Genomic DNA, 16,013 nt, shown 5'->3' with positions numbered 1-16,013 from the left:
CTGCTGGGAGAGTGAAACTCGTCCCAGGTCCTGGTCATTTTCTTCGTAGCATCTGGAACGGTTCAACAAACCCTTTTGTTTCAGAGAAGCCTCAGCCTTAAGAGTTTTAGTACATCAGGATAAACGCCAGGCATGCACATCCCAGGGAAGACCATGGTGACATCTGATGGCTCAGAGGATGAGTTCCAGGCGCCTTCTCAGGGTGCACAGGGCTTGGTCAGTCCGAGTCCCTGCCTCCCCTGCAGGTCCCCTCCCAAGTCCACCCCACATGATCTCATGCTATGAACTACCTGGAGCTGCCAAACAAGGAGGTTCCAGGCAAAACCTGAAAACAAGGAGGAGGAGCAAAGCATCTGTGGAGAGCTAACACCCCCAAGGCAGGAAGTACCCGGATGAGACTTGGGGTACGTGAAGCACCAGGCAGGAAGTTCAGTGCAGCCAAAAGAGGGAGTACTTCCGGGTCAACCCAAGGATGTGACCCAACAGCCAAGCAAGAACAAAACCCCGACGGGCTCCCTGGCCATGAAAAGGCTGGAGTTACCATCAGTGGACCAGTGCGTAGTATGACATATAAGCCCCCTGGCGGTTTATAATGCATGAGCAATAGAAGAGACTCATTTTTCATTTTAATATAATTTTCAGATTTAAATCATGAAAGCATGCAAATGTACCATGTATTATCATATACTACTAATGATAGATTATTTTTTAAATTTTGCCAAAGCTTACTTCTGAGAATGCATATAAATTAATCTTTTAAATTGTGGGTCGTGTGCCAAAAATTCCACTTTGATAGTGGGTCCTAAGTCAAAAGAGGTAGAAAAACATTACATTTCTAGGTTGGCGAGACCTAGAAATGTTCAAAGCAAGGCCATAAGATGATTAAAGTAGAAGGGGAAATGCTTTACAGATAGCAGGAAGAGAAGAAAGATGCATCTGGGAACATTTGTGAGACTTGTGCTTTAAGGTGGTGAGGAGCTAATAAACCAGAGCAAATACACAGAACTGATAAACACACCCAACTGAGACCACTCATCAGTAAAGTGTGAGGGACGGAAATTTGAAATAATAAACAAAGGAGAAGTTTCTTTCTCTCAAATAAAAGAAATCCAGAGCAATCCACAAGTGGGTTCCATGACCTCCAGAAATCTGGTTATCCCTATGCTGTGCCTGTCTTTCCAGTTCACCTGGCTCCAAATTCGTGAAACAATATGGCAGGTAGAGCTCCAGCCATCAATTCTGTAGTTCAGGTAACAACCTAGAGAAAGGATTTTGTTTGTTTGACCTAATTCAAATTAAGGACACTTTCTGGAACTCATAATCAACAATTCTGTTTATATGCCATTGGTTAGGACTTAACTGCATGGTGTAAATTCAAAAAAGGATGGGAAATGTAATCTTTTCTTGGGTAATCATATCCAGCTCAGAGAGTTTCATTACTAAAGAAGAAAAATAAATATTGGTGGATGATTAATGAGCTCTGTCAAACCAGATGTATAACCTGTTAGGAAAGAAAAGGGCATATTGTTAACTAGTAGGATCTTGAACCCCCAGAATTGCTCTCCCCAAGTGCATCTCTACTTCTGATCCCATGTTTTGATTCCTCCAATGCCCCCCTGCCAGCTCCCCATTCCCCATGCTCAATCCTACCATCATCCACGAAGTTATGCCTGACCATCTCACAGGGGAAGAACTTTCCCTCGAGAATTTCATGTATAGTGTTCTATGGGGCTGGGCTTTCCTCTTGACACCATGCAGCCTCAGTCATTGGTACACCTGGGAACTAGAATCTAAGTTTCCCAACAGACAGGAGAACGCCTTCTCCATCTCTTTCCCCAGCAGCACTGCAGAGCAGAATGCACTTAATAACAGGAATCTCAGCAAATGATGGTGAATGGTTAAAAAAGGAAAGGTCTATGGGAAGGAAGAATGGAAGGAAGGAAGGAAGGAAGGAAGGTATTTACACTTTTTTAATGGAAGTGCTAGTGCACCAAGCAAAATTTCCTGTAAGTGCATGTCAGAAAACACGATCTTTGCTGATGTTGCAATCTCTTAGAGGCCTAATTTGGCACATTGTGCCTTGCTGAGCAAACACTTATTATTTTTCATTTGCCAGCTCTTCCTGAGAGCTCTTTCTAACAAAACAAAACAAGCCAAAAGAAAAGAGTAAAGTCAAAGCCAATAGCAACAGTAATGGGAGCTAAACATGTCACAGTGCTCATTCTGCGCCAAGCACAGGGCTGAACACTTCACATACGTGATCTCATTCATCTTCCGACAGCCCTCCGAGGCCCACACACCTCCCTTACCCTGAAGGGATGGAAGGATTGAGAAGCTTTTCCAGGTAAACAGCAAGGCTGCAATGCTGTCGGTTCACAGGGCTCTATGCATATGTGCGTCACATCTTTTCATAAAGCTTTGAATCATCTTTTTCACTGTGAAGAGACCTTCTGGTAGACAGACACTAATGTTCTCTTTGTTTGACAGAAGCAATGAAAACCTTCATTTTAAAAGCAATTCACTGTTGGTTGTAAATAACATTCCAATTATCTGTTAATTGCTAACTTGGTACACTCTATATTTGGGGATCAGCGGAATCTTAGGAACTAATTCCTATTTAGTGTCTTGGTCACTTTCCTGGTCACTGGGACCAAATACCTGATAACTGCAACTTAAAGGAGAAAGGATTTCCTTTGGCTCACATTTTTAGTCCATGGCCTGTGGGATCCAAGGCAGGAAGACATGGCAGAGAGGCGTGACAGAGGAAAGCTGCCTATGAATGCATGAGGCTATGGGGGACATACAGATACACACAACTATGCAATTATCTTTTGATAAAGCTATTAATCAATTAAGGGATTCATCTGTAGTTGTTTATGGATACTTTTTCCCTTATGTTGCCAGGGATAAAACCTAGTACCTCTCACATGCTAGGCAAGTGCTCTACCACTGAGCTACACCTCCAGCCCCTGGATAATTTTTCTTGCAAACGAGTGGCATAAACTTTGTGAGCTCTTAGCAGTCAATAGTGGAAATAACAATATTGACAATAATGTAACAATATTGTTACATTAAGACAATCTATCTTTTCTCTTTGGTAGTTAAGGAAGATACCTGATGGTCTATCATTTTATTAAATCAATCATATGGTATCAGATGTCATTCCAGGCTTAATGACCTCAAAAATACTTGCAAATGTTGATCATGTCATAGAGTCTTAGGTCCTAAGAAATTAGGACCTATGCATGTAAAGTATTGGGTTTTGTAATTCGGATTTTTTTTTCATCCTCTAGTTTGCAGGGGCCAACCCAAGGATACCCAGATGTAGAACACTGTTTTCTGTCGCTGGAGCCAAATGTTGTTGTTAGACCACTTTTGATAGAGAATTCCACCGTGCCAGCCTGCAGTCCGCCCACTCTTCCTCGCACTAAAATCTTCTCTAGAGACGACTTACTGAAACATGCTAAAGTTTCTCCCACCCGCAGCCCCCAGTTAAAAACCGTCTTCTCAAAGCTGCCTTCCTCTCTAGTGGCCCCTCTGATGCTGGCCACACATCCTGACAGGTTATCTTCCCCTTCCCTTCTTTCATGGCTCAATTCACCACTCGCTGACTTCAACCTTTTGCAAAACCACAAAAGTCCACAACACTGGGGTCTTCTCTATCCCCCCACCACACCACCAAAGCCAAAGGAATTTTTTTCTTTTCTTTTCTTTTCTTTTTTTTTAAACTTTGATGGCCTTCCAGGCAGCATGTGACAATGCCAGATGGCTTTGCTTCCTCTAGCTGTTTTTAAAAATTAAATTCTGGTGTTTGTACAGCTCCCTCCGCCTTATCACCACTCTTCTCATTTCACAATTTTCTTAAGTATTACCACAATGTCACCCACCACGTTCAGGGACTTTCTCGAGTCTAACTGGCGATTGCTAAGAGCTGTGGGGTTAAATCCAAGTGACTCATGGACATCTTGGCCTCAGTTTCCCATAGGTTCTCAAACTGCATGCCCTCAAAATAGAAGATAGCGTCTTCCCTATAATTCTATCCTCTTCATATGGGTACTCTACTTAATGATCACCTCACCACTGAAACCGAAAGGCTGAGCTGCACCCTAGCTCCTTTCAATCCTATGAGGCGAATCCACTTAGTGTTAAATATTCACCCACCCATTCCTTCCTCGGCATCCTTACATTGTCTGGATCTGCGTAATATGAGTCTGACCATGCAAGTTACGCCCCTAAGTCTTCAATTTGTTCCCAGTGCATGCATTCAGGACTAACGGCTCCGATGTTTGAGGTTGAAAGAAGTCCTCTGATTTCTCCAGTTTCAAGCGTGAAGGCTACAGGCAATGCGTTCTTCAGTCCTCCCTTATTTCCTTCGGGAAGGACTCCAGAACTGAGCTAATCATAGCATTATAAAATGGGAATGTTGGCATTGTCTATTTCAGCTCTCGAGAGACTGGAAATATGCACAAGCACTAAAATGGCCAGGATTTCTTTTCTACACAAGTGAAAGAAAAAGTGACCGCGTGCCTCCCCGTCGGGGAATCGAACCCCGGTCTCCCGCGTGACAGGCGGGGATACTCACCACTATACTAACGAGGAACTGCACTGGCAGGAGCTTTCCAGCAAGTCTTTTATCCTATTCATTTCCGCCCCACCCTCGCTACCTATCCTGCCAATTGCTCTGGTATTTTGTTACCGTCACTGCTTTTGTTGAAATTGCTAACACTAAAGTGGAAGTGTGCGGTTTGTCTCACCGCTTCACTTATCCCCTCAGCCCACTTTTTCTCTTAACAGTGACCCACTCCTCAGAGATTTCCCCTCCGCCCACCACCCCCCCCTCACTCCCAGGTGGCCTAGCGCAAGAGCGCTCCCGCTGCATCACGGGACTAGTGGTTCGGCCTCCGGAGCCACCCTCGCTCCTCTAACTCTGAGGAACTCGCTTTCCCGGCGTGCCCCGCGAGTCCTCTTCGCCCCTCCTCTCTCCTTTGCTCCTGCCTCCAGTTCGGGCGGAATCGGGCTGCCACAGTGCGGGTGCGAGTTGACGTGAGGCTAGTCACTCAGAGCCATGCCAGAGGTCGTGGATACCTGTTCATTAGCTTCACCGGCTACCGTCTGCCGGACCAAGCATCTGCACCTGCGATGCAGCGTGGACTTTACCCGCCGGGCGCTGACCGGGGTCGCCGCGCTCACCATCCAGTCTCAGGAGGACAATCTGCGCAGCCTGGTACGGAGGCGCCCGTCCCGTGCCCGCTTCTCCCGCCACTGCCTTCTCACCCTCGCCCCGGCAGCCTGGGGACCCCGGCGGCCCTGTGCGGTCCTCGCTGCAGCCCACAATCGGGTCCTGCACCCCCTGCGCAGTCCCCTCTCCTTCAGCGTCTCCTTCCTTACTCAGCCCACTTGCCCCTAGCGCCCCGTCTTCACTCTGATTGTGCCTCAGCACCATGATTTACACACACACACACACACACACACACACACACACACACACACACGATCCGTTTTCCCGGCTCTGATTTCCCTGGGGCTTCCCCGGTTTCTTGGCCCGCAGCTCAAGCTCCCTCCTCAGGCCCTACGTCGCTCAGTCCTCTTTCTGGTGCAAATGGGATCCCATATACACACCGCTGATACCCGCCACCCCCGAACACCTTCGCCCTGTTCTTGGAGAGAGCTCCCTGTTACCTGCCCAGGGCCTTCAGGACTTCCCGTTCTGGCCCTTTCCCTTCTCCGCCTGGAAACTTGCAGTCTCTGCTTTCTGTTTCTCTTCGGGGTTCTTCATCAGTTTGCTGCTTATCACTCTTATTTTCTAGCAATTTAAGGACAGGTGAGACATTCGGGCTAAGGATGACTCAGTACGATTTAATACGTACTTCTGTAAACTGTCGAAATATTAGAATAAAATGTGCTTAGATTCCCAGGATATTATTCAGTGATTTTTATTTGGACCATATAACCTGTACTCGGTATTCTTGCACATGATGTGTTTGGGACTGTAGCTTTCCTCTGAAAAGTTTCGCAGAAATAAGAGGGATGTGAGTAAAAGCAGTCATATTCTACCTAAGCGGAGTAATGGAAGTTACAGGGTATTTTGCAGTGTCCTGTGGTGATACCCATAAATCACGGTAATAAGCAATCAGATTAGATGCTGAGGAGGGAAATTAACAGATCAAGTAATTGGACAGAATTACAAGTATACATAAGAATTGAAGTTTTTGCTGCTTTCCTGCTTGTATGATGGATCTCTACTTTGAGTTTGTTAATAGGAGTTAGTAAAGCACTTAACTTTCTTACTTTCTGTGTCGATGTGTAATCACCAAAGTACTATAAAGGAAAAAAAAGCGTTATAAATATGCAGGTAACCATTTCCTTGTATGTTGCACTTTGGTCTTGAAGTACTTTGCTATCTTGCACTGCACTGCAGTGCAGGACTGAACTTTCTTTCTGTTTCAATGAATTCTTTTATTCCAACAAGGTGAATTTGCTAGCTTATCACGGCTTAATGTGACTTTGCACTGCTGTTTCATAGAAACTGAAAGTTTTACCTCTGTTCCATGAGTAAGCGTAAGTCAGGAGGCTTAAATTCTAAAGAGCGGCTCCTAAAAACTCCCCAGTGGTTTTTATATTCCCTAAATCTAGAGAAAAGTAGGATTTTTAAATTGTGTTTTCTGGCTTGGCCTGTCCGTGTAGTAAATCAATAGAAGTTAGAATAATGTTAAATTTATACAAGGAAGGTTACTGGTCTATAATTGTTTACTTGTTTATGTCAATAACCTGAGACCATGAGCTTCCTCTTAATTTTTATACTTATTTGAAGTTAGCGTGTTTGTTTCCCCCACTAGATCAGGGATTGTATTTCGTATTTGTTTATATCTCACACTCCTAGTGTAAAGACTCTCAAAAGTCTGACACTTGGATACTGTATTCAGTTAGAAGGCAATGGTTAAACTTGATAGGGGCTACGTTAGTAATAATGCAAACTATCTCAAAAGTGAGGCGACATCACACCACCCCGGAGTAAGACAGAGAAGACCCTGCAGGGCCAGTGCTGGGTGAGGAGCCAGCATTTCTTCCCTTTCACCGCTTTCTTCGAGTTGAGACTGGGAAATGCTACAGGAGCTTTTAAGAGTACTAATTCCCAGATTTTATAGTTCTTTCTAAGTTTCGGTTTGTATACAGCGAGTTTGGTATTTGAAATACTCAATGGTAACTTCCAAGCATTTCTTTTACTGAAATAAGGCGTTCCTCAAGCGACTGAAAGAGGGCTTACTGTCCCAGCCAAGACATACACTAGTCAGTGGCAGAAGCCAGGGATTAAAGCTGGGTCTTCACTAAGTTAATGGTTGAAGTGGAAAAAACAGCGAGGGGAGGTGTTATTTTGGTTTTGGTTTTAGATAAGCCTTCTCTTTTGATCACGGCAATTTATAGGTAACTAGTAGAAACTATACAGACATAATAATGAGGCATAACACTCTGTGTGTTCACTTTGCTCCACAAGGAATTTGATGTTTCTTAAAATAGCATGCAGCGTAATGTTAAAAATGAGTAAGGAATTTGGAGGAAGAGAGACTGAACACAGGAGGAACAAGACAGTAGTATAAAGCCTGATACATATAAGAATTAGGCCACAAAGTTGTCACAGAACTCCTTAGCAGCCTATGCAAAAGGGAATCAATTATGACAACTGATCAGGAGTACAAACATTTTTTAGAAGGTTTTTTTTGGTATGTTGTTCAAAGAGGAAACTAGGGGGCTGGGGATTTAGCTCAGTGGCATCAGCGCCTGCCTTGCAAGTGTGCAGTTGTGAGTTCAATCCCTGGAAAACGAAAAAGACAAAAAAAAGAGAGGAAACTAAAATATAGTAAACTGTATCCTCAATAACTGTCTGCTGTAAGTAGGACTATTTCACAGCTGTATGTTGGTATCTTCATCTTGTACATAGTTGGTACTCAATAGACATTTGTCGACAGTACCACTTCTAATTTGTCTGTCATCTAACTTCTTTTATTTCACTTACTACAGTTTTGACTAATTATTTAATAACATTTATCAGAGAAATTTGAAGGGGAATGTCTTATACAATTTGAAAGTGAAGAATGAGGCTTAGGCTTTGACATACAGAGAAAATTTACATTTCCTGTTTTGTTTTGGTCCAGAACTTGCTTCATGCATTAATGGACACCTACTGTTTTTCAGGGGCTACACCAAACCCTGGGGATGGGAAACTTAAGTACCCTCAGTCTAGGAAAGAAAATAGATAATTTTATTAGAGTATGAGAAACATCTTAAGAGAATATAATAAATATAGGGGATATGAGAAACGTTTCATTAAAATGTCATTACTATGACCAATGTTCCTGAGTCAGAGTAGCTCTGAAAACAGAAAACAGACTTTGTTCCATAAGAAATGAGCCAGGCAGTTCATCTTGATGGTTGTAAGGGCCAAATAAGCATGGGTTGTTATAAACATAAATACTCAAATTCTATTATTAAATTAGATACCCAAATGTATCTAATTTTTAGCCTTGGTCCTTTGATTTTGTTTTTTTTTTACCATAGTCTTCACACCCTAGCTTTTATACAAAAATATGAAAGGACATCGAAGTAACTATTACTCTTAAGATATAAACTGTATATTCCAAATATGTGATAGAGGAAGCTAAGCCAGTTAGTTAGAGATACCTAAAAAGGAAAATAATATGAAGGAAATAATTAAGGAAGAAAACAGATGATATGCAACAAGTGTAGCTGCTCTTAAAAAGGAAAAGGGGGAAAAAAAGATAAAATTACATCGGGATAAAAATTTCTTCCCAAACAGACGTTGTGACACCGCAGAGGTAGGATTCATGCTCAGTGATCAACCCTGTGACTGTCACTCGCAGGTGACTGCCTGTGAGAGATGACGACGAAATGGCAGCTTGTTGGTATTCTAACTCCCACTGCTCTGCTAACCCAAACATGGGCGCAGTGCGGCGGGGGTCCCAGAAATAGGGAGATGAGCTACCGAGGAATTCTGACTGCTCTGCGTCTGAGCAAGGTGCTGGGATGCCTAGTAAATATAAGGTGGTACAGTACTTCGTGTGGAAATGTTGAGCGGGCAATCACAGATGTCCAGCCGACATCATGGGCAGGGGTACAGCTGTGGAAATGGTCAGGTGGTCACCTGCACAGAGATGCTCATTGGAGGAATGGGCATGAACAAAAACTAGGGAGTGAAGAATAGGGTACCCGAGGCTGGAACATGGGGCATATCCACATTCAGGAGGTGGAAAAGGCGAGAAGAAGAAACTCCTAAGTACCAGAACCGTTGGTGTGAAGGCAGAGAAGCCGAAGGTGGAGGTTCAGGCACTGGCATGTGCACAGAGCTGTGAGTACACACAGGTCACCGTGTTTGGACAGAAAAGATCCTGTGGACCAGAGAGACCGCGCCTCCAGTAACAGGGAGCTGAGTGCCGGATTGAAGAGGCAGAAAGGAAGAATCCTTGAGGAGGCAGGAGTAGCAGCCACGGGTTACCCTTGGGGTTGAAGGAAGGAAGGAAGGAAAACGGGATAGTTAGTGGGTAGAAAAGTCAATGCAATAATTAAAAACCATATGGGAGACTTGATTGGATTATTTGAGAACACTTTGGTGGCTCAAGAAGGTTGAAAGTTCCAGAAGGGATTAGTTGAGGGGTGATGGAAAGATCTGGTTTCTAAGTGCAGGGGGTTACTGGGGTGAAAACCACTCGGATTCCTGATTCCTGATGCCCCTCCTTTTTTCCAATGTAGTCGTCCTTAGCTGGCCGTGGCAAACACATTCAGTCTCCGAGTCCTCTCAGGATCGTTGGTCAGTTCTTTTCCAAGGATGAGCTTTTTCGAGATAATACAACAAACAGGATATAGGTAAAGCTTTTTGTAACAGAGAAGTTAAGTTTTAGGAGACAGAATGAAAGAGATTTTATCTTAGATTGACTTCTAGTTAGAGCCCAAAATTTGTGTGACTATCCTGGAATTATCTAACAATATAAACGCAAATCTTAGAACCCCCAAATTTTCAGGATGCTTAGGATTCCTGTAATGTCACTCTATTTTATTCTTTATAAGCAACTGGTTGTATAATCATTGTAATTAATCTATATCTAATACTAATATTTTCTGATGTGTGAACTATTTTCTTATTTAAAAATTTAATTTCAGATTTTAGATACCAAAGACCTTACAATAGAAAAAGTGGTGATCAATGGACAAGAAGTCAAATATACTCTTGGAGAAAAACAGAGTTACAAAGGGTCACCAATGGAAATCTGTCTTCCTATTGCTCTGAGCAAGTAAGTATGGCTGCTGACCTCTATTGTCTTATATACCTGAAAAATGGGGAAATGGTTTAAAATAAACAGCTTTCCCTTTCTGTTTCTGTATGTGTGGTAATTGGCACACTATACCTACTAATGCATTCAGATATGAGTTTATAGTGAGTTATGTTTTTAAAATACTAAATAATTTATTGCCTAAAACACTTGGTTACTGGTAGAACATTTGCCTAGCATGCATGAAGCCCTGAATTTGAGCCCTAGAACAACAAAATAAACAGATAAAAAATAAACCAGTGTGGTGGTAAATGCCTTTCATTCCAGCAGTTTAGAGGCTGAGGCAGGAGGATGGTGAGTTTGAGGACAGCCCACGCTACATAGTGAGTTCCAGGGCAACCTGAACTGCACTGCAAGACCTTGTCTCAAAAAACAACTGCTCAAGAATAGGGAGTTGGGTACCTGACTTTTCAGTTCCTTCTAATCTTACCAATATTCAGAGTGATGACGGGACCGTCATTATAAGGAGATGTTTCAGGGACACCCGGGAAGCCTTTATGAATTACACACTCCTGTCTTTGCCGCAAAGGCCAGGTGTTGTGATTCATGGATCGTAATAATGCCAGCACCAAGCATGGAATTGTAAACTGTGTACCAATCTTGCTGTACGTGCTTTAGGTGCATTCTTTGGTTCTCGTAATAACCCTGTGTAGTATAATCTGCACTTCACAGATGCGGAAAGGGAGCCTCAGATGAATCAAGTGACTTATTCGAGGAAATGGCAGTCATGATTGTCATAAAGGGAGCATATCTCACCCCCACCCCCTGGCCCACTCAGTGGGGAGAAGGATAAAAACTGTTGGCCTAGGACGCAGTGATCTGCTCCTGCTTTCTAGTGGCCATTGTTTTCATGCCTTCTCTTCCCCTTCAAGAAAGAAAAAGGGAACCACAAGGCAGGGCTGGTGGCGAGGACACTATCAGCTGCCTTACGGATGAAGAAATCGCCTGTTTATGGCACCCCTGTGTGGTAGAGTTGGAGTCAAACCCCGGCAGGTCTGCTGATCATCAGAGCTCTGACTGGTCCTCAATATTGGGTACTTCATGTGGATTTCTTGACTTACCATGGGTCAGTGAGGGGTTTGCAGAGTGGCACTGTTTGTGTCACAGCCCAGCATCTTCCACTGTGGTAGGGGGAGTTCTAAGTCACTTCCTCCGCTGCCCAGCTTGGTCAGTGATGTCACACATGCAAACCGGATGGCACATGGTAGAGTACCGACTCAGACGAGTCCCCAAGACATCTTCATTAGGGCTAGCACAGTGGAGCAAAGAGGACCCACAGGTTGGCACTCGGGTAGGAAAGCAGGAAGCACAGTTACCCGGGAAGGACGCTGCTTCCCCGGACTTCCGCTCCGCCAGTAATGAGACTTCATTTAATATTTGTGTGGTTCACCATGTAGACTGTGCATTAAAATTTCCGTTAAATGGAAATGTGCTCTACTGATGTGCTTTGTTTGTTTCCTACAGAAATCAAGAGGTTGTCATAGAAATTTCTTTTGAGACGTCTCCAAAATCTTCTGCCCTGCAGTGGCTCACTCCTGAACAGACTTCTGGGAAGAAGCACCCGTATCTCTTCAGTCAGTGCCAGGTAAATGTGCTGCCAGAATGGTTCACTGTACAGAGAATTCCCGGCGAGTGCAGCTTCATGAAGCAAGACGGACAGCAACCTTACAACTCTGTGGGCCTTGGCTCATACAGTGTTTCATTTTCTGTTACACAAACAACATGTATCTTCATGTATATCTCTTGATACATTCATGTATTTTTAAAAATAAGCTTTTATTAGTTAGAAAATAATCTATGTAAATTTGAGCCTATGTCTTATTTATATTTACATCCCTAGGACCTGGCATAAAATTTGTCTTAGTGTAGGAACTATATAAATGATCATCAAATACTAGGAAAAAACTAGTGAACAAAAATACTTACAAAAATATTAACAGTTAAATAGAAGGTGAAAGACCAGATTTCAAACTCTACACATCTCTGCTCAGAGATAATCCACAGTGAGGATGGAGTGTAGCCTCTCCAGATTCTCTTACACATTTCCAAGTTCTTATAGTCAGTATCCTCTTGTGAGTTAGGACTGGAGATATAGCTCAGTGGCACAGCACCTGCCTGGCAAGTGTGAGGTCCTGAGTTTGGTCGTCAGTACCAAAAATATAAAATAAGATTTAAACTACTTTTGTTTAGTATTTTCAAACTAAGGATACGTAACCATACAAATAGAGACAACTTGTCACTAGGATAAGTACCAAATTCTTTCCTAAGAAAAAAGAAAACCTAATCTATTAATAATCAAGTAGCCTGTTATTAAAATTAATGGAACTAATTCATAACATTTACTGTATTCCCAGGCATTGTTTTTAAGTACTTTACACATTTTATCATTTTACTATTCCTGTGTGATAGGCTCAAATTTCAATTAAAGAATGTATCAAAGCCTGAATTAGACCCATTTACTTTGTGTGGCTGCTTAAAATATCTTTTAAATCTAGGAAATCCTTATTTCAGTAATTCAGAAGAGATAAATTGTTTTAGACAAGAATGGAGCAATTATCTCTCTCTTATCTCTTAGCCATATCTGATTTTTAGTCAGTATTTCTCAGTCTGCCCGTAAGCCAGTTATTAAGAAACACAGTAATAGTGAGTCACATGAATGTAAATTTTGAATATATTTAAATACTTCTTTAAGTATGCAAAAGAATAATTCATTCCTTGCAGCAGTATTAGAAGTAGAGGAAGGAGATCAGACTACCTTCAGAATGTATTGCAGGTCTCAGGAAACGTGTAGATGTGATCTTCGTTTAATGAGTTTGTTTCTAGCAGTTCTCTATACATATTTACTTAGAATTTTGCCTTATCTAGGGAAATATATACAAAAATCCTTTGATGTGGTCGCCACCTATCACACACAGTGAGGAACTCTGGGGGCCTTGGAGCTCAGTTTGGGAGAGAGAATCAAGTGGTTCTCGTAGTTTTACTCAATCCATCTAGAGATCATTTGGGAGCCCATGTCTTTGGGAATCATCCAGACCTGATGAGGTCTCGTGTGGGGGTTTTAAGGAAGTCTAGGATTTATAACAGCAGTAGAGGAGGACAATAGTATCAGTATTCCTTTAAGCCCCGTGGGCCATTTCGGTGAAGCTGGGATTCCTTTGCCTACCTGCTGTAGACATAGATTTATTTGTGAACAGTTTGGCTTGTGGAATTGTAGGTTCTCTGGCTATTCTTGATGGAACCGGTGGTGGGGAAGGACTGACGTGGAGACGGTGCATCCTGTTGTGTATTATAAGAGCGTGTGTGTCTACAGGGGCTGGGAGAGCTGTTCTTTCTCCCTCCTTTTCCTCCTTGTTTTAACTTTCAGAGTTTGCTGCAAGATGGAAGTGTCAAGGGCCATTTATTTCTCAAACTGTTTTCCTCAGAACACTGGCATCCCATTAGAGGTAGCTAGCTAACGAGTGGGAAATGGGTTTGTGTTAAAAGAAGTATAAGGAATTGAACAGGTGTCTCTGTTGGAGGAGCGGCGGGAGGCCAGCGCTCCCAGAGCGTCTCCAAGACGGGAGTGTATAGTGTGCTGTGCTTCTCAGGTTTGTCCCGCTGCAGAGCCCTCTGCTCAGGGTTCCTAAGAGCGGTTCCCGGGGCGTTACTGTTAGGCTACCTACACGAATACAGACTTTCCTGTTTAACAACCGGGTTCCTTTCTGCAACTGTTATTCAATGAATGGTCTCTCAATGACGAGCTGCAGGATGTATATTACAGTACTGCAGTTTGCTTCGTGCCTCAACTGAAATGTGAGAGTTGGCCATAGACGAGAGGGGGAAATCTGATGTCTTTGTCCACAGATCTGTCTTTGTTACTCTGAGAGATCGTAAGAGATGAGAGACCTGTTTTTATTTTTAAAAAGAACATGTCTAAGAAGAGGGCTGCAACTTTCATGATTTCTGATGACCCAGTTTATGCGCAAGAGGAATGCAGTAGCTGTTTGTTTTTGCTTTCTCTCCCCCCAGGCCATCCACTGCAGAGCAGTTCTTCCCTGCCAGGATACCCCTTCTGTGAAACTAACCTACACCGCAGAGGTAAATGTCACAGATTGTGTACTGACTTAAATGATATGTAAGTGTGGTGTAAGATAGGCAGAGAGGATAATTGATTAGAGCTGGGTATATCAAAGCCTACCTGGAATATGTGAAAAAGGGGCTGTGGACCTTATGCTGAATCTCAGCTTTAAGGGCAGTTTTAAATACTTTAAGTGCAGAAAAAGGAAACGGGTATGATTCTCATTTTTAAAATAGAATTCAAAAATCTGGATCTAAAGATGAGAATTTAGTCCTTCTTTTAGCTTTTAAAAGTTGACAGTTGCGGGATTGAAGTTTGTATAAAGGCATGCTGTCGCTGTGAAGTATCAACCTAGGAATCCTAGCGGGCATGAACATAGACTGGTCTGTATACACTTAACCTGCTCCTGTCATGGGTCTTGCTGGGCTTTGGGGGAAGGTGGACTATAATTAACACACAGACGCCATCCAAGAGGCCAGACAGCTTCAATCAATCAAACAAAATGAGGACTAACCTATATGTATGGAGGCTTCTTGATTCCCAGATCATCCCACAACCAAACCACATCTAGTAAAGCATAGTAGAAATATTATTCTTGGAGGCAAGAAACCCAGGAATTCTGGACTCCTTAACCACTTGGCCAATCCTTATGATCTCACTTTTCTCTTGTACATATTACTCACCACCTGTTACAGTTGTCTGGTTTCGTAAATGAAAGGAGGAAATGAAACCAAATCATTTCCTGAATACTGGTTGTTGTAGCACTGGCTCAAGAGGTCCCTAATTCTCTGCCTAGTTCAGCAGTTGCATGTATCCCAAGCCGTGCAAAAGCAGCACCGATACTGGAAAGCACGCTCTTGGGTCCTTAATGCAGGGGAGTCCTTTATGCTGTCACTGATTAGAAATAAACCTTTGAGAGTCATCCTCACGTAAGGCCCTCATGTAAGACCCTATAAGGATTTTTCCCAGACAGATTTCTAGAGAAAATGATCTTGTAGCTTCTGTCAGTAATACTTGTTTTTCACAGTTATTACTCTTAAACATTCTATTTATAACTCCAAGTGTTTTAAATATAAAATTGCCCAAAACTATTTGCTGCATTCCACAAAGATAGCACTTGTTTTGAAGGTACAGTATGAAGGGGAGCAGAGCTGGTGGCTACCCTGGCAGTCCTGTGTGTTATTTATTCCTGAAATTGTACCCATATTTGGTGGGGAAGCTGAGTCCTGGGGAGGTTATTTGCCCCAATCACTGCAATCATTAGGCTGCAGAGCTGAGATTTTACTCTATTTTCTACAAACTCTGCCCTTGTTACGCATGTGTGAATGAAAAGATATTTTACATTCATTGCTTTAGTGAAGCCAGTCTTATATATTGCTAATTCTGTTTATGAAACTGGTATTTACATACTTTTGAGTGCATAGTTTTTTTATTATATAGATAGCCGAGAAGAGGGAAAGATTATGTAGTTTAAGATACATAAACCCTTTATTTATAACCCTCTTGCTTAGGTGTCTGTCCCTAAAGAACTGGTAGCACTTATGAGTGCTATTCGTGATGGAGAAGCACCGGACCCAGCAGACCCGAGCAGGAAAATATACAAATTCAGCCAAAAA

The 16,013-nt window shown here is 42.7% G+C and overlaps 1 protein-coding gene and 1 non-coding gene across 2 annotated transcripts in view; one reads left to right on the top strand and one right to left on the bottom strand.

Annotated features, from left to right (window-relative positions):
• Positions 1-4,527: 4,527 nt before the first annotated feature.
• On the bottom strand, positions 4,528-4,599 carry Trnad-guc (transfer RNA aspartic acid (anticodon GUC)). Its single transcript has one exon. It is a non-coding gene; the product is annotated as a tRNA-Asp (tRNA).
• A 407-nt stretch (positions 4,600-5,006) lies between these two features.
• The window catches only part of Lta4h (leukotriene A4 hydrolase), a gene marked incomplete at its 3' end in the record, with an annotated part of 28,606 nt that continues 17,599 nt past the window's right edge, over positions 5,007-16,013 (top strand). The window contains 5 exon segments of the mRNA NM_001172979.1: positions 5,007-5,224; positions 10,171-10,301; positions 11,805-11,925; positions 14,349-14,417; positions 15,909-16,013. Of these exon segments, the coding sequence (NP_001166450.1) occupies positions 5,066-5,224; positions 10,171-10,301; positions 11,805-11,925; positions 14,349-14,417; positions 15,909-16,013 (585 nt within the window). The 5' untranslated portion in view covers positions 5,007-5,065.

This window comes from Cavia porcellus, unplaced genomic scaffold (genome assembly GCF_034190915.1).
Source record: "Cavia porcellus strain 051 isolate PalLab524CR breed Dunkin Hartley unplaced genomic scaffold, mCavPor4.1 scaffold_8, whole genome shotgun sequence".
In the NCBI taxonomy this organism is placed as follows: domain Eukaryota; kingdom Metazoa; phylum Chordata; class Mammalia; order Rodentia; family Caviidae; genus Cavia; species Cavia porcellus.
Note: the sequence above shows the minus strand (reverse complement) of the source record. Positions and strands in the feature narration are given on the sequence as shown.